This window comes from Catharus ustulatus, chromosome 6, assembly GCF_009819885.2.
Source record: "Catharus ustulatus isolate bCatUst1 chromosome 6, bCatUst1.pri.v2, whole genome shotgun sequence".
NCBI lineage: Eukaryota > Metazoa > Chordata > Aves > Passeriformes > Turdidae > Catharus > Catharus ustulatus.
In genome coordinates, this window is record NC_046226.1 from 17,719,304 (window position 1) to 17,737,532 (window position 18,229).

An 18,229-nucleotide genomic window follows, 5' to 3' on the forward strand; every position below is an offset into this window, starting at 1 on the left:
CCCTGTATCAGAGTACCAGAGTACCCATTCCTGTCTCAGGTTGGCTGGAGCTATGGGGCTATGCTTTTACAAGTACGACTCAATGAAAATACACATGGGAATAATGAACAGAACAGCTATACATTGAATATTAAAAAAAACCCCAGTAACACCTTAGCCTACTTTGTAGTTGATGTGCAGAATGACATTGCAATCAAAACAAAGAGAACTTGACACACTCAAACCTGAATTTTCTGCCAAAATGAAACTATGACTGGAGTAAGAGCAGTGGGCAAGATCTGTTGTTTTCCTATACAGTGACATATGAACATGGCTAGGACAGACAAACATTACATATCAATGTCCACAAAATATTTTCTATTCAATCACAATCACAACAGGAGACTTGGAGTCAGCACTCCAGCAAAAGCAGTAAGATTCTACTACCACCTATTCTATCACATTCTCAGCAAGATGAGAACTTCATGTTCATTTAACATCAATCACTGAAGTGATTTTGCAGGACACTATGACCATAAAAAGCAAATAAATGGGGATTCATATGCTTACCAGGATAGCCTTCTAGACTTTGCCTCACATTGTTCACAGTTGGATAAACCTTCAGGGAGGTAAAACAAAAAGAAACTTTAATAACTCAGCTCTAAATAGACAAGCTGCCAATTTTCAAGCAAACACCTTAAAGAAAACTTGAGAAAAAAATATTAAAAGCTTCATTTTTAAGAATGAATAAACTTATACTGAAGCTTACAACTATAATTGTACCAGTAACACAGAAAGTCTAATATTTTTACCACTCTTACAAGAGTTAACCAAAATTGGCTAGCAAGTCTCAAGTAATACTGCTTCAGTCACTTCCACAGTAGCCAAAGATAGCTCTTAACATCATTTATGAGATTTTAGTCTCACATTTCAAACACAAGATACGAATAAGCAGGGGCAATTAGCACATGGTAAAGGCATAGTTTGATAATCATTTTTCCTTGCTTTAACAAGCTCCTGACATAGACTTTTCTGCTCCTCCCCTTAACTGTGCTAATAACCAAAGGCATTAGTGACTAAGGATTCAGCTACACCTCAGTAGGAAAAACAGCTGCGTCTATAAAACCCAATGGAACACAATTATAGAATGAGAAGATAATTTTGATGAGGTGATATATAATCTAATGTCATGCAGATGGAAATTATGGTACATCTTTACAGCAAACCACACATAACCAAACAGCATTAAGCGGCATATATATAATTTCACTATGAAAACTCCGTTACTGTCTTCCAAAAGATAAAAGCAAACCAATGACTAAGATTTCCTAAACAGATGAGTAAGTGTTAAATAAAGGTCACCAGCATCTCAAACACATACCAAATGGATTGGGACATCACATTTACGGAAAGTTGTGACACCGCTGCCTGCAGCCACCAGGCTCTCCTGGAACTCTGAGCACAGCCACTTGGACCCATCAGCTCCCATTGAACCAATGCTTGAGAACTGTCCAACAAGAGGCCAGGATTCCTGTGCTGGTATTGACAAAGCATGCTCCTTCAAAAGCTGGTGAGGGGAATTAAAACACTGTTAGACTTCAATATGCAAAGAATACCTTAATCAGTTTGATATCACTTTTGATACAATAAATCCTCTGTAATTCACTTCTCATAACGAAGGAGATTAACATTCGTACTGCATGTTTAACTTTGTAATTAAAAAAAAAAATAAATCACCAGGCTTTCCAAATAAACTCACTTCAAGATTAAGCATCACAAGTTTTACCCAAAAGCACCAAAGCCAACCATTAAATAATGGGTGAAAAGAATGTTAGCATTTCTTTCTAAAAACATGAAACATTAGCTTCAGAAGTCACAATAAATACAACAACGAAATATTTTTTATATTTGGTGGTTGTTGGCCATAAAATAACTCCTGTATCCTAAAGCCATGACACTTAGCTACAATAGAAGCCTACAATAAGAGGGGAAAAAAAAAGAACAATTGAAGAGAAAACTGAAATGATCCTTTTAAAGGAGCTCTTCAGCTGTGAATGGAATTTAAAGTCACATTAAAACCAGATGGATATACACAGATATTAAATTGTATGTAGTTGCTACCTTTACCCCACTCTAGAGCAAACACAATCTAATGGCTTCAGTCATTAACATAGTATTACCATGTCTACCTGCATTGTCACTAAAAACCTTTTTAAATCACAGCAACATTTGTCACAAGATCATCTTTCTCCCTTGCAATCTTTTTCTGTTTTGTATTTCTTCATTCTATGTCTTACTAGGCAAAAAACATCAGAAAACATGGACCAGAAAGAACAAGCTCTTAATGAGCAAAGGGATGTCTGTAACAGTAAACCTCATGTTGAAAAGCAATGTGATACATAAATATTCTGTATGTCCCAGAAGTTTGTATGAAATTCTAATGCTTCTGTGACAAAAATCATGACAGTATCTGAAATAATGTCACTTCAACAGGAGTAGCAAGTTAAAAATTCTCCAATTATAAGAAGCATTTAATAGATGACATGAAATACCTCCTCAAATTCTAAAGGAGAAAAAAAGGAAGGGTCCCAACCAAACAACAAGAGTTCCTACAAATACAACCTTGATATATGCAATCTTGAAGATTTACCATTACAGCTTACCTATATAAACACAAGACCTTCAAAGGCAAGAGAGTTCAATTATTAACATAATACTATCATATTCACCCCTAACCATATCCCTAAATCCCTACACATCTGTTAAATATCTTCAAGGATGGTGACTCCACCACTTCCTGGGCAGCCTGTTCCAATACTTGACAGATTTAGAATGAATTTTTCTTAATACCCAAACTGTACCTCCCCTGGCACAACTTGAGGCCATTTCCTCTTGTCCTATCACTTGTTCCTGGGGAGAGGAAACAAATCCTCACTCAGCTACAACCTCTTTTCAAGTAGCTGTAGAGAGCAATAAGGTCCTCCTGAGCCCATTTTTCTCCAGGCTGAACACCACCTGAGCTGCTTCTCACCAGAAGCACTCTCCAGACTCTTTACCAACTCTGCTACCCTTCTCTGGACACACTCCAGCACCTTTCTTGTCATAAGGGGCCCAAAACTGAACACAACACTTGAAGTGTGGCCAGTGCCGAGTACAGTGGGGGAAATCACTGCCCTGGTCCTACTGGCCACACTACTACTGACACTGGCCAGGAAGCCATTGTCCTTCTTGGTCACACGCTGGCTCATGTCCAGCTGCTGTCAATCAGCACCCCCAGGTCCTTTTCCACCAGGCAGCTTTCCAGCCACTCTGCCCCAGCCTGTAGTGCTGTGTGGGGTTGCTGTGACTCAGATGCAGCACCCAGCACATAGTCTTGTTGGATGTTACACAGTTGGTCTTCACTCATTGATCCAGCCTTTCCAGATCCCTCTGTAGAAGCTTCCTACCCTCCAGCACATCAACATTCCCCTCCAACTTGGTGGGCTCAACCAGGAGCCCTGGGGAACACCACTGTGACTGTCTGCCAGCTGGACGTAACTCCATTCACCACTCTTTGAGACCAGCTATCCAGACAATTTTCTACCCAGCAATGTATGCACTCATCTAGATCAGGAGTAGCCAGTTTCTCCAGGAGAATTCTATATGAAACAGTGTCCAAGGTTTTACTAATGTTCAGGTAGACAACATCCACAGCCTTTCCCTCACCCACTAGGCTGTCACAGAAGGTGAGCAGGTTAGCCAAGCACCACCTGCCTTTCATACTCATGCTGATTGGGCCTAATGACCTGGCTATCCAGTCAACTGGGACCTCCCCAGTTAGCCAGAACAGCTGATAAATGTCTGAAAGTGGCTCAATGAGCACTTTTTCCAGCTCCCCCAGTGTTTCCCATTCGGCCCCATGGACTTGCACGCATTTCAGTGTTTCAGCAGGTCGTTGACTGGTTTGAGTTATGGGGGTTTCATTCTGCTCTCTTCCAGCTGGGGGAGCTGGATACATGGAGAACAAGTCTTGGTGGTAAAAACAAAGGCAAGGAAGGCATCAAGCACTTCAGCCTTTGTCTCGCCCTTTGTCACAATGTCTCCTCCTGCATCAAATAAATTATAGAGTTTCTCATTAGTCTCCTTTTATTAACTGTAACAATGTAGTAAAAGACTGATGATGACAGCTGGAAAAATTGGAAGGAACTGAAGAATTCTCTCCAAAATTATATTTACATTTTAAAGGATATTAACAAAAAAAGTTACAGTTTCGGTACCTTTCTGAGCCTAAGATGGCCCCACTTTTCTTTATCACTGCCTTGATATCGTCCAGGGGTAGAACCAAGCAGATACACTCTAAAAGAAGAAAAAACAGAAAACCAGATTTTTGTAAATCTCAAGTGCTTTGGTTTGTAAAGTAGCAAGGTATTTAAGTAAAACTTACCAGCAAGATTGAACACTCAAGTGCAATCAAATATTTAATGTCTCTCCCATTATAAATGAGATTTATAATACAAAGAAAAGTGGATTTTCAACTGTATAACTTATTATCAGCATCCTATATGGCTGTCACGCATCACCAGGCTGTTCTATGGCAGAGACAAGAATTACATCTTTTTCAGTGTACAAAAATGCAGAAGATAGATAATGTTAGCAATACACACAAATAGCTCGTTCGGCACATAACTTGGCATGTAATTTTGAATAAAGCCAATCTACTTCTACATCCAAATCAGCAGATTCAGGTATGAGTTTTCATTTGGGCACCTAATAGTTCAGAAGCAAAGTACAGCTTTTTCAACCCTTCTTAATAATGGGTTTATTAACCTGCTTAGGTTTGCCCTGAAAACAGGGAAGAGACCTATCTGAAGTCACAATTAACAGATGCTTTAAGAAGCTGTTCCCAACTCAAGTATACATCTCATACCTGACTTTATCCATGACTAAATGCCCCCTACAGCACATCAAATGGCAATCCTTATCCTAACAAGGATAACTCTTTCCTAGCCCATGCATAAACTCCTATCACCTAGGGCCCAACTCATCTGTTTAAACTCCTGCTAATGATCAATGCAATCAGAGCAGCTGTTAGCTCACCTGATTATAAAGTACATACCTTTTTATTACCCTCTCCAATCTTTTAAGATTCCGTGTAAAGATAAAAGCACTTTTTATTGTATAAACTGGACAAGGTTTCAGTCTCTATTTCCACCACAGAATATGACCATGTTCAGCTTTTCTTTTTAACCATTTTTGTTCAGATTATAAAACAGCAATCAAGTTACCAGAGAGATTTACACTTTCTGAAGTAAATACTCATATTTAAGTAGAACTATTGACTAAAAGTAAATTAAGCAGCCTGAATTATTCTTAAGTAATAACAGCAATTGATATTAGAGAAGACTATTCCAAGACCAGTCAGGCACAACATTGCCCACCAAAACCAATCCATGCCTGTTATAGGCAAAATTCTATAGATATGTATGTGGATTACACTGTGCCTCACAAATGGAAGCCTATTCTGAATAAAAGCCCCATTCCAGTAACCTCTGCTTATATGATCACTCTTACATGACAAACCCCATACAATAGTTTTTTGTCTAATGGTAATACTACTGGAGTAAATACTTGAGCCAGACTAGCTCAAATGAAACCTTATTACTTTATAGCTACCTTCTGTAAAGTTGCTGCTGGTGCACCTTTCTTTATTCTTTTAAAACGCATGCTTATAGAACTAGAAGTTGGTCAATTTGGCATAACGTACATAAGAGAAATATTTAAAAACTGCACAGAGTCATGTTTTAGCACTCAAACCTGAAACAAGATAACCTTAAAAAACAAGCACAAGGTCTAACAGATCTTAACACAGGTATTTAATTTTTAGGGAAAAAAAAGGAAAGAGCCCATATGTGCAAGTTACAAAAAACATAACATTATGTATACCTTGTTTCTGATAAATCATGTTCTTGAATCAGATCTATCCATTCCTTGAGTGCAGGAGAACTGTAAGCTGTCAAGTAACTTATGAGGTCAGATTTAAAATTAGTTGCAGATTCACCAGCAGAACCAGATGCTCCCTTAGGTAGCCTTGGATATAAAGGGCTTAGCCATATTCTTAAAAGGAAAAAAAAAAAGAAAAAAAATCAGCTATATAAACAAGCACACCATGTATTAATAACATATGGGCTTAATACATGAATAAAGGTCCTAAACAAATACTTGACAGATTAATTGTGATACTAATGATAGATGTCTTATCTCTACAGCTACAAAACAGCTCATACTCAAAATGACAAAACTAATACTTTCAAATGTAAACAACAATCCTCTCATCAACATTTTCTATAGGAATAGAACACTGCAATGTGTTCTGCTAAACTACTGGTTTGTGCAACTGCACAGAAAACCACCAATTAAAGCACCTGAAAGGTTTGAAGAGTAGCCCACAATAATAGGCTGCCTCTCAAGAACTTCCATCAGAGTAAAATAGGTTGGGCACCACACAGGGAAAAGATTCAGCATTTCTTTCCAGTCACACATTGCTGCAGCCATGGGAACCAAAGATTCTGCATTATCAACTTTACAACGTGTTGATACTATCCTTTGAAATTCAGAACCACCATATTGTGATACTGCATAACACTGCAGTATGCAAAAGCTAAAAAAGAAAACTATTTATCATATTTGACAAGTAGGGGAACTTGTTAAGTATCACAATATGTATTTTCATGCCTTCTTAGCTATAGAAAAGCTAACTGCCATAAGATACTAAAGCCACAGATAAGATTTAAAGGCCAAAAAATCAGTGGCTATTTTTGCCACTCAAAGAGCTGGTCTCAGACAAGTAGTCTCAAAACCCTGCCATATTTAATGGCAGCAAAATGAATGTCAAAGTGACGGTAACGTCTAAAAAGCAACTTTCCATTAGTTAGAAGAAATTTTATACTGTGATTTATCGTGGTCATCTAACTAAAAAAATTGTTCCCATAAAAATAGCCAAAAAAATGAAGAGGTTGAGTACTCTTATATTAACATACCACTTAATCCTGGTTTTTGTGCTCTCAACAAAACTATGTCTTAAGCTGACCACTAAGTTTAAAAAATTCTACCAAAAAATAAAACAGGAAAAAGAATTCTTTCTCACGAAAAGAATTTCCTGAGCAAATTTTCTCTCGGCAAATACTAAGTCATCTACTGTATTACAGAACCAATAATGTCCAACATTTATCAGGCCACATTCTAGACAGAGTCACAACAAAACCAGAACATTTGCACATCCAGATTATTCTTGCAGCATTAAGATAACTTTTAAGTAGCTGCTTCAGATCTATATAAATGGTACTTTATAGGTATGAAGCTTTTTCATGAAGAGACAGCACAGCACAATTAAATTTTGTATCAGTCAGACTGATTTTAGGCTAACAGCCAACTGGGAACATAATTTTGTTTACAGGAGAAAGCAAGTAGAGTTGAGACTTAGCTACCAGCATTCTAAGTCCAATTTTTAAAATTTTTGCTTTAGAATAGCTTTATCTTAAGAGTGTAAGGCTTGCAAAACTAGATCACCTAATATCTCATCTCCAGCAGTAGCAAATACCTATGGAAAGCATTAAACATTCATCTGCTAGGAATTGTTGCTTACCCCTGAGTTTTCTGGTGCCAATCTTCAGCAATAAGATTGGATGTATGTATCACAACTCGAAGACCTTCTTCATATAGTAACAACATCATTTTCCTTTAAAAAAAGATATATAACTCTTCATCTATTTCAAGTACATTGAGAGTGGGAGGTAAATTAGCAATTCATTAAAAAGCTCCAAGGTAATTATTTCCAAAAATTTGTTCTGCATCATGCAAGCACTTAGACCTCAATCCATGCGCATGCCAAGCTCACACGGTAGTCATTAGACTATTCCCATACATTTTATTCCAGAGTACAGCTTAACATCTCATGCAACTAATTACCCACAACAAACTGAATACTTTTAGAACACTTCCTATATTTGCACAGTTCTTCAGATAAACTTATCTCTTTGCAGATAGTCAGAAAAACAACTAAGGAACATTGAAAGGCCTTTACTTATAGCTGCATTTATTAAAACATAGTTACTTTCCCTTAAGCTGGTTTTTACTTTAAAAGAAGGTATGTATATAGCAAACCATTGCAATGACAAAAAAGCTATTTATTTTTTATTCTTAACTCAAGCTACAGCACAAAGAAATTTAAAAACTAGTAACTGAGAAACATATACATCTGTATCTTTTGTAAAAAAATTACTCAAATTTTTACATCTAAGTTTTCATTAGCTGGGTAAAGACACCATATCCATGTGATCCCAAAGCATGAGATCTGAAACCCAAACTTAGTCCAAATGATCTTTGCTAAAACATAAGACCTGTTCTTATCTGTAGATTTCTATCAACAAAATTTGCTTTGTGACACTTCTATTACATCCAATTCGGTTTTTTTTTCTCCGAGAAGACCCCCAGGTTCACTAGTTATTACCAGATCCTCCATATGAACTGAAAAACATGATCAATAAATCAGTGTTGTGTTGGTCCTATGCCCATGACTGATTAAATTTGCATTACAGTTTTGGTATTAAGGCATGAGTTAAGAGCCAGGATCTGCAGTCCACCTGTCTTAGACCAGTTCCACTTCAACTGTTTAACCTGCACATCTCATATCTACTCAATAGCTAATTTGTCTCATTAAACTAGAACAATCTTGTAATCTCTAAATAGAAGCTGTTTATGGAAGCTTTAAGACTCAGCAATTTCTAGGAAACCCAGTTTTGCTGCAGACCTATCTGCTTCATGGTGTTACTTACGTATGGTGAGTTCCAAATGCAATATCCAATTTAGCCTACAAAATTAAAAGTTCATCATTAAAAATTGCTATTGTGCATTGCTTCTTATTTTGTTTAATTTCACTGCTCTCTAGTGGATAGATCACAAAATACATTCTCTTCCCTCTCAATAATTCTAATGCACTCTCCACTTTCTACAAGGCTAGATTTTAAATGGTAATGACACTCTTGCTGGAACTGTTCCAGGATTTGTGCCTCTCTTACTAGCAGCATTTTCAGAAATAGTCAGCAGAAAAGAACTCAAGGCTCCTGCTGGACACCAAGCTGAACAGAAGCCAGCAATGTGCCCTCGCATGAAAGATGACTGGCAGGGTCCTGGTCTGCATTAGAAGGAGTGCTTCCAGCAGGTCAAGGGAGGGGATGCTTCCCCACTGCTGAACACCAGTGAGGACACACCTGCAGTACTGGGTCCACATTCAACAGGAAACTCAGGATTACCAGACTGTTTCAGAGAGAACCAAATTCCAAGATCATTCTCCTAATAAAGAGCACAGTGTACCCATGATCATTAATATACTTCACCTAGCAAAATCTTGAAACACTGGCAAATTACCACAGCCACACCCTCCCCCAGAATGAAGCCAATGGCTTCACCAATTAAGGACAGCAAAACAATGAACATAACATCAGAGATAAAACAGCATGCGCTAGGAAGTGTGCTCACAGCAATTGTAACAGTATTACAGGGATTATTTGTATCAGTATTTTCTTATGTAAATCATATTTGAAAAATAGTAACTCTTTGAGATTTAAGATTATAGCGACACTAGGACTAAGTTCTGTGCTTTACACAAAGATAATGCTTCTTTTTCAGCCATTGTAAGAACTTGAGTGGAATGTTAGTGGAGAAGGTGAGCAGCTCTTATGTGAGCCCTGTGACATTTCTGTGGGCAGCTGTTCTGTACAAGCATTTGTGGTTGAAGCCTACCATAATCACATCTGTCCAGGATCATTGTTACCTTGTTCCTATGGTCCTGGCATGGATATTCCTCTAAGTGTAACAAAAAACTTCCCACATAAGGTGTGTCTTTTCATCAGTAACAAGACTTTGAGTGTAAGAGATGGCTCAACCTCAACCAAAGGATGATACAAATATTAATTACCTGACAAAAGCTAATATTCTCATAAGGCCGTGCTTGTGCAATTAGTTCAGCTTTGGATTCTCTCTTCTCACCGTGAACTATCAGCAATGGCTTCTTCCTTAAACAAAAGGAGATTACCATTAAAACACCCAGCGAATTAGCAATTAGCCTAAAGCATTCCTTCACATAGCTGTGACATCTAGCCCCTAAATCTGACAGCCCAGCAGAAGGATGGCACTGAAATCAATATGCCTTATTAACTAACTCAAAATAGCAGTAATTACAATAGAACCTCTAAAGAATAGACACTGGAAAATTGCAACAGAAAAAAAATAAGGGAAGTAGGAAGTGTGAAGTAAAGTATATCAAAATAAAAACTTTTAATACAAGATCATGAAATAAACTCAAGTCCCTATAGTTGGAAACAGACAAACATAAGCTGTCAAAAGCACCAATATACACAATGTGGATCTAAGACAATTTAGTAATTGTTATCTTACACAGAAGATGGAAGATTGATAGGAAAGAGGGTCTATTCTGGCAGTAAACTGATGTTCACTTCCTAAAAGTAAACTTCTGGTCCTGCCAACCAGATCTAATCCATAGGGAGATATGTTGCCTCCCTGGGGTCCAGGTAAGTGACACCACCAAGGAAATTCCCAGCCTGGCTCAGCCCACTGACTATTACAGGTTTTTCAAGTGAGTATCAACAATGTCCCAACAAGACTGCAGACAAGCGAGAGGGACATCAGGGCCTTGGGACAACTGGTCAAGACACCTGGAGCACAAGTTGTTTTCTTTTCTCTCCTGCCAGTTACAGGGAATGGTGGCACAGGATGGAGATACCTGTATAGAGTACAAGCAGCCAAATACATAACCACAAGACAGGACTATGGGACATCCCTCTGCACCCCCACTGGGATACTAACACTCTCAAATACTTCTATAAAGCACCTGCATACCACAGTACAGGGAACAAACAGGAGCAACTGGAGATGTGTGTGCAGTCACAGAGCTTTGATCTCATTGCAGAGACAGAGACATGGTGGGATAGCTCCCACAACAGGAATATTGTCACAAAGGGCTACATGCTGTTTAGGAAAGACAGGAAGGTGCAATAGTGGAGATGTTCTCTACATGAGGCAACACTTGGAACATATCAATCAAGATGTTATGGGTTAGTATAAAAGAGTAGATAAGTAAGAGTGACACTGTTGTGTGTGTTTGCCGCCTGCCACCTGATCAGCAGGAGTAAGTGGGGGAGGCCTTCTACAGCAGCAGTAAAAGCAGTCTCAGACTCTGGTTTCAGACTCTGGTTCTTGAGGCGACTAACTACCCTGACATGAGCTGGAGAATCAATGTGGCAAAGCATAAACAGTACAGGAAGTTCCCTGAAAGCATTGATGACAGTTTTCTGACTCGTGTTGTGGAGGATCCCACAAGTAATGGTGTGCTGCTTAACCCAAGGTGGTCCTTCCAACCTTATCCACTCTGTGATTCTGTGAACGCTGGTTCTACTGCACTTCCAGCAAAATGAAAAAAAAACCCCAAAAGACACATTATATACTCACTTATCTGCATGAGCATGCAACTATCAGAAAGGAATTTCAAGCATACAAGAACTGCTTTTATGACAATACCCATTAACTTCCTACATCATATCCATGAAGTCATCCTGACCCTTTTCACACAGTTTTCTTGTGCCCTTCCTACAGTCTCTCCTTCCTCTTACTCTATCTGGCTCTTGATTCAGTCAGCTGTATGGCCAAAAGCTTCCATCTTTACAGGTCATCTACTGCCACGTCATTGTGGCCACAGTGGGACCTCCTCAGTGTTAACCAATAATAATCAGAAACCAGCTATCCTGAACTCTGACCATTTACTTGTCTTAACAAGAGTCAAGAAATCAGAGAGCAACAACTGTGGAGTAAGAGTAGAAATAAAACTGAGAGCATGCGTATCCAATTGGTAACAATTATCTGCACTGCAAACAAGTGTTTATCATTTACTTATAACAGGACCTTGTATGAACAGAAATTATCTAGAAACTTCACCATTTCACCTTTGTAAAATAAACATACCTGAATTCCTGCGGGTACTGTCTTACAAGCCATCCCACATCTATGCAGTAGTTAAACTTGTATGGAAGAAAAAGAAAACAGACTCATTAAAAAGAAAAAAACAGCTAGATCAATGAATTACAGCAAAAAAGTTTTTTATGTAAAGTCATCACACATTACTACTTACATCACATAGAGCATATTCTAAAAACAAGTGTATTTTTGACTTTCACATCCTTTTTTTCATTTCTCTTTAACAATTCCAGAATTAAAGTTTCTCAAAAGTGTGCACTAGTGCTCATAAAATTTATCATCCAGGCAAAAAAAACAATCACATGCACATAATGTAAAAGCTTTGCCACGTGTTTATATAATGAATGATAGCAAAAGCTTCTAGGCAATAACAAAGATATAATTCCTAGATTGCAAGGTGTTTTCTTTCAAAAAACCTCATTTATAGAAACATAAACACTTCTCAGTTGTCCATTCCTCAAAACCTGGAGAAAGTAGCCTTATAACTGCCTGAATGCTACAGCAGAATACAGGATGGTGTTTATGTTCCAATAAATTGTTCAACAGTTGAAAAGATTTAGAATTCCCTCTGTATTTTAATGATGTTCCCTGTTAATACCAGCTACGCAGCACAAACATGGATTATCAAGTTTAATGAAGTGAAACGAGAAAGTGGAATCAGTTTGGCAAACAGGAAACTCACCTGGGCAGAAGATATGAGAGTTCCAAAAAGAGGAGACAAAATATCTATTAAAAATATTAAAGCATAAATAATAAATAAATAAGACTTCAAGTAAACATTTTGCATCTTGAACAGCTTGATAACTACCACAGTACAAGGGCCAGATTGTTCATAGACCTGGTGTAACAGAGGCATTCAAAAGTTTAGTGTTCCAAGTGTTCAAGTCATTGACTCTTCAGTGAATCATTTAGGATCATATGCTTTTAAAAGTGAATAAGCCTCTCAAAGCAGAAAACAAGTTTTAAAAGCGGATTAGGAAAAAGTCCAACATCATATTGAGAAAGGGACACAAAACTACTCTCTCCCCTTCTAGTGGGCTTGAAGAACAGAAGAACTGTGGCAGGGTAGCAGCAATAAGGGCATAGTTAATGCTTATTTATCTGCTGCAGACTGATTGTGGGATATGTGTATCCCTAGTTCAATCACAGTAACACAGGAAACTAATCCAACTGGGGATTTATAACCTCAACAACTGAAGCACAGTACCAACTTGAAAACATACCCTACAATTAATTTCCAGGATGCACAAATTATTCAATGCCCTAGCTCGAAAGAAATCTGGTTTAGCAGGTTAAACAAAGAATACTGCCTGTCCACCAGATCAACTAATCACCTAGCAGAACCCCTAAGAGAGGACAGGCCAAAAGCCACAAACTCATGAAGCATATAAAAACATCCCATAGTAAAGCAACTGAGGTCTCTGACACCCACATGAGGCTGAGGAAAATTGTATACGTCTTGACTAAATTCTTCTCCCTTTTTTTTCAGCCTTATTTTATTGTACTTATGTACACAATTCTCCTATTAATACTGGTTTCTGATTCTTTCTTGTGATGCATAAGATTTTATTTCTAACTACAGGGATGTTTACAGATGCACAAAGCTCTTGCCCCTTACATCAAACAACAACAGTGCATTCCTGAAGCATCAGTATTGTGCACCAAAGACTCCACTCCATCTTCACTCGTGGACAGCTCTCTCCCAGCTGAATTTAAACGGATCCATGAACCCCAGGCACAGACCTTCAGAAGTACTGCACCTAGTAATAGTGAAGTACTAGGTTCCAAACCACTCAGCAGCACAAATGCATATGCAAACAACTACTCAGGAAGCTATGCACCCAAGAAAAGCACCCCTTTAAGTACCCCAACGGCAAGTGGTTTTCCCCGGATTAGCTCACAGGGGAAAGAGCAATAAGAGGCAGTACAACTTGCCTTGGCTAAATACACATTAGCTTTCTGCAGCCTAACTCTGCTACAACAAAGTATCAGCAAATAATGCTTTATATACTATACTTCTAAAAGAGAAAGGTCCGGATAACAGAACCAATTTCGACAAACCTGTACATTTACAATGAAACCTCAGGGACACCAAGAAATACACACATTTAAAAATTGCTTTCTAACAAAAACCCTCTTCTAGTAGAAGCCACTTCTTCACCTTTTATGTGCAGGGCTCCAGAATTATAGTTCTGTTCAATTCCACTGACTTTAGTGAGAAAAAACCTGAAAGGATTGCCTCCAGTCACCAAATCCCAGGTATCCTGGGCTTCACTAGGTGTTACACTATACTCCTCTTCTTTCAGATTCTCTAAGAGTTTGTCATCTTTGCAAAGAGTCAGAGGATGCTCTTTAGGCACATCATATTTTTCTTCTTTCACTGTTTCTTTGTGTGCTTGCTTCTGCTGATCTTCAGGCTCTTCATCACTACTGGAAAGACACCAGCCTGAGCCTTCTTGGCTTGGTCTCTGTTTTACTGCTGGAGGTGTTTCTGTAGAAAGACTTGTATCAGTGAACTTCAGAGGAGAAGCTTTTCTCTTGTGAGCAGCTTTCCTAGCTTCAGAGCACGGATATTGTGGTCCACTTGTTCCACCACATGCAGCATCCGATAGTGAAGATGTACATGGTTTTTCACTGTCAGAGTTGTCCTCGGCACTTTCATCACTGCTAGATACTGTCCATTTACCGTGTGCACCTTCCTGAAGCATGTTCCTATGGATGAAAAAACACCAAACAAAAATTGTACATTTTTATTATGCTCAAGTCTGTCTCCCTTCCTAGTTTCCACTTGTTTATTACTAAGAAACGGTCCTTTTGTATTTGGTAGAATCTCCGGGAAATTTCATGGTGTACCAGGCTTGTTTCTGTGCCCGGGAAACAAAGAAACACGTGCAATGGGGGCAACCATGAAACGGGAAGCAGCAAATGTGAAAATCTGCACATAAAAACCAGGCTAAAATAGAGGCACCTATGGGAAAGCATTCAGAAAATCAGAGGTGTGATTTGCACGATACAGATATTTCCCCTCGGCTGAGCGATCCAGCGCGCACTGCTGAGCGGACCCAGGAGCGCGGGGCCGAGCCGGGGTGGCGCATTCCGGCAGCCTCCGCGGGAACACTCCGGGTCCGCGGCCTCCCTCCGTCACCCCCGTGCCCCCGGCGAGCCCCGCTGCCGTGCCTGCCCCCTAAACCGCGGCGGCAGAACCCAGGCACCGCCGCCCCCACGCCACCGAAGGCCATGCGGCCGCGACCGCGGCTCCCGCCGCCACACAGCGAAAGCAGCGCCCGCGCCCGGGGGAGGCGCGGCGCGGGCCACGGCACCAAAGAGCCCCGGCAGCCGCTCCGACCCTACAGCCCGGCGGCCCCCAACGCTCTGCAGCCGCCACCGCTCACTCACCAGCCCGCCGCCCGCTCGGCAGCTCCCGCGCTGCGGAGCGAGAGCAGGCCCGGGCCCGGGCCCGCCCTCTCCGGCGCGGCCCCGCCCCGCTCCTGAGGCGCTGGCGCGCGGCCGCCGTGAGGCGTCAGGCAGCAGCCGGGGCTGCGCTTGTGAGCCAGGCGTGTCTCAGTGAGCTGGTTCGTTCTAACGAGCCTTCCTTTGACCTTAGCATTAGTTATGGGCAGGTGTGGAATTTGCATAATGGTTCGTTCGGTGCGGTGCTAATTACTGTGTCTGAAGTGCCCCGCTAATGAGATAACTGCGTGAGGACTGGGGGAAGGAGTGGGAGGAAAGCAGGTGTAAAATTCATCAAAGGAGGAGCGCGGCCCGCATCAAAGCGCACTTTGGCTGCCGCTGTGAACTGAGCGTTCGGTTCTTGTTATTCTTAATTTATCATGAGTTTGTGGCTGCAGTTAACAAATTCTGGAAGTACCACCCCGGTAGGCTACTCTTGGAAAAACTTCCCTGAAAATTCAGCTGGTTTGTGTAATTTTCTTAGTGCTTGTCCCTAGAGTTGTGTATACTGCTTTTTCTTGAAATGCTTGTGGATAAACTCTTTGCTGCTGTAAGATATAGTATTGTATTATCAATCTTTGCTGGAGGTGTTCTGTAGGAAAAGCTCTTGGATGGTTTTGTATGTTAAGTGAGTAGCCTCCTCTCTAAGTAGAGGCTCTGGAAATGCTTTTTTTTTGTTTTCTTCAAATACTTCAGAAAATTTGATGGCTTCTGTCTATGTGTTCATCATGCTCTTTCCTCATAGTTCCTGTCTGTGTAGTGACTTAACTGAGAATTAAAGCTATCTGGTGCTTTTCAAGAAAAATATGGTCTGGTAGAAGCAAACTTCCTGTGATTTGTTTCCTGGAAGTCTGTACCATGTATTCTAAGGTTGCAAAAAGCTTTTTCATCATAAGCACATAGAATGTAGCAGTATGAAAAATTTTATTTTAACCTGAAAATCCTGAACTGAGTGGACTCAATCCATTTTCAGCTCTGCTAGAACAGAGTGGATGAGTAGAGGTGATTTGCTAAGTGCCTCTTTTATTTTTCCTATAACAGTTAAGCAAAGCAAAAAATCCTAGGGTAGGTTTATTGGTATTTAATGCAAATCCCTTTCTATAGGTTTCTAAAGCATACAATGAAGATAGCAAACGCAACTTAAGCAGAGAAGACTCTACAGTTGGTCTAGTAATGTTTTTATGCTAGAAACAATCAAAGGTATATACTACTTCATTTATGTTCTGAAGGTCCAGCTTATAGATATCTCACTACTGAGAACACTGTGTACTGACTGGTCTACACTAATTGGAGTGGATTGCTGTAGGTGTGGTAAACACAAATACCTACAAATCCTGAAAGTAATTTTCTATTTTGCAGGTATTTATTTCAAAAGAAAATTATAAAATCCCTGGCTTTTCTGCTGAAGACTGTGATGAGCAGAAGGTTGTATTGTATTTCATATATGTACAAGATACATAAAGTAAATTACTTCCTTACTGAGCTTGTTACTGGTTTTTATTAGTGACACATTCAATTTCTTTATTCAGTGGTTTCAGTAAATGTGAAACTGCTGCATGCCCCAGTAATAAAATGTGTATTCTCAAAAATATATCTGGTTTTAGTTTCAAGTAACAGTTGGACATTTTTAGACATGACTTCTCAAATGTAAATCTGTGGCTCTACAGAAATCTTAAGAAAAAAAGAAAAATTGAGAGAAAGAATGTGTTTCCATACTTACAGGAAAATACAGAATATATTGTATGGCTTGATGTAGTTTGAAAGTCATTTTTACTTAAGTACGTACAAGTGAATTTAAAAAGCATATGAAGAACACAAAAGATTTCAGAATACACACAATATGTCTGTCTTTCTCATGGCATGTCAATAAATGTGACCAGTCTACTACAAAGTGTATTATATATATAAAGTATAGAAAGGATGAAAAATCATTCATCTCCCTCTTGAGCAATCTTCTTCCCCGAGGACCACTTGTGACTAATTATTAGTAGTTTTTAAATGCATATTTTACAAAAACTGTCTTGATGAGGTCATAAAAAAACTGTATCTATGATAATTTAGAATAAAATCCACAAAAATGTTTTAGTAAACTATAAGAGTAGTAATTTCTGATGCATTTCAATTGTGGGTAAACATTTTCTCAATGAACTATGGCCAGATCTAAAAATGCTTAAGGCTTCTGAGTCTGAACTGCTGAATTATGAATCAAAAAATGCTCAGCTTCTTCCTTATCTGTCTTCTCCTAGCTATTTTTACCTTATAAAAATTAAGTGTTCTGTCAAATTCCCTGGATGTTTCTTCCAGCAGGAGTACTCAAAACATGCTTGAGGCATTTAAACACGAGCAGGCTCTGTGTGTGAGTCACTGATGGCATCTCCTTGGAAAGAGAATAGAAGTAGAGGACTCCGGGGAAGACAAAAGATGCAGGTTTAGTTATTTCTTCCTGAAAAGATGCCAAGGCACACCTGCTGTGGCTTTAGGCATTACTGTGACCACCTGTTAGACCATTTTGTGTGTGCAGCTGCACAAAAATTAAGAAACCTTTGTTCTAGGGCCGATTCTGTCATCTAGTGGTTTTGCTAGCCCCTTAAAATTGGCCCAATTCCAGCAACTGTTGCCCTTTTCTCAATTACTGGTCGTTGTGAATATGCATAAGGGGTCCCTGGGGAGGCAGATTTTTTTTTTTTTTTTTGTGGCTTCTGCTAGGGTGCATTAGGTAGGGTTTGTAGCACAACCATGTGTTTTGCTTCTGCTGATGACTGGGTCCTGTGTGTCC

At 39.5% G+C, this 18,229-nt stretch overlaps 1 protein-coding gene across 1 annotated transcript in view; it reads right to left on the reverse strand.

Moving 5' to 3' along the window:
- TDP1 (tyrosyl-DNA phosphodiesterase 1) overlaps window positions 1–15,476 on the reverse strand; it is a 44,062-nt gene extending 28,586 nt beyond the window's left edge. The window contains exons 1-11 of the mRNA XM_033063073.2: window positions 15,400–15,476; window positions 14,165–14,715; window positions 12,686–12,729; window positions 11,992–12,047; window positions 9,932–10,028; window positions 8,790–8,824; window positions 7,601–7,693; window positions 5,902–6,072; window positions 4,236–4,314; window positions 1,361–1,546; window positions 550–598 (exon numbers count right to left, since the gene is read on the reverse strand). Of these exons, the coding sequence (XP_032918964.1) occupies window positions 550–598; window positions 1,361–1,546; window positions 4,236–4,314; window positions 5,902–6,072; window positions 7,601–7,693; window positions 8,790–8,824; window positions 9,932–10,028; window positions 11,992–12,047; window positions 12,686–12,729; window positions 14,165–14,711 (1,357 nt within the window). The 5' untranslated portion in view covers window positions 14,712–14,715; window positions 15,400–15,476. The remainder of the gene's footprint in view (window positions 1–549; window positions 599–1,360; window positions 1,547–4,235; window positions 4,315–5,901; window positions 6,073–7,600; window positions 7,694–8,789; window positions 8,825–9,931; window positions 10,029–11,991; window positions 12,048–12,685; window positions 12,730–14,164; window positions 14,716–15,399) is intronic.
- Window positions 15,477–18,229: the final 2,753 nt, after the last annotated feature.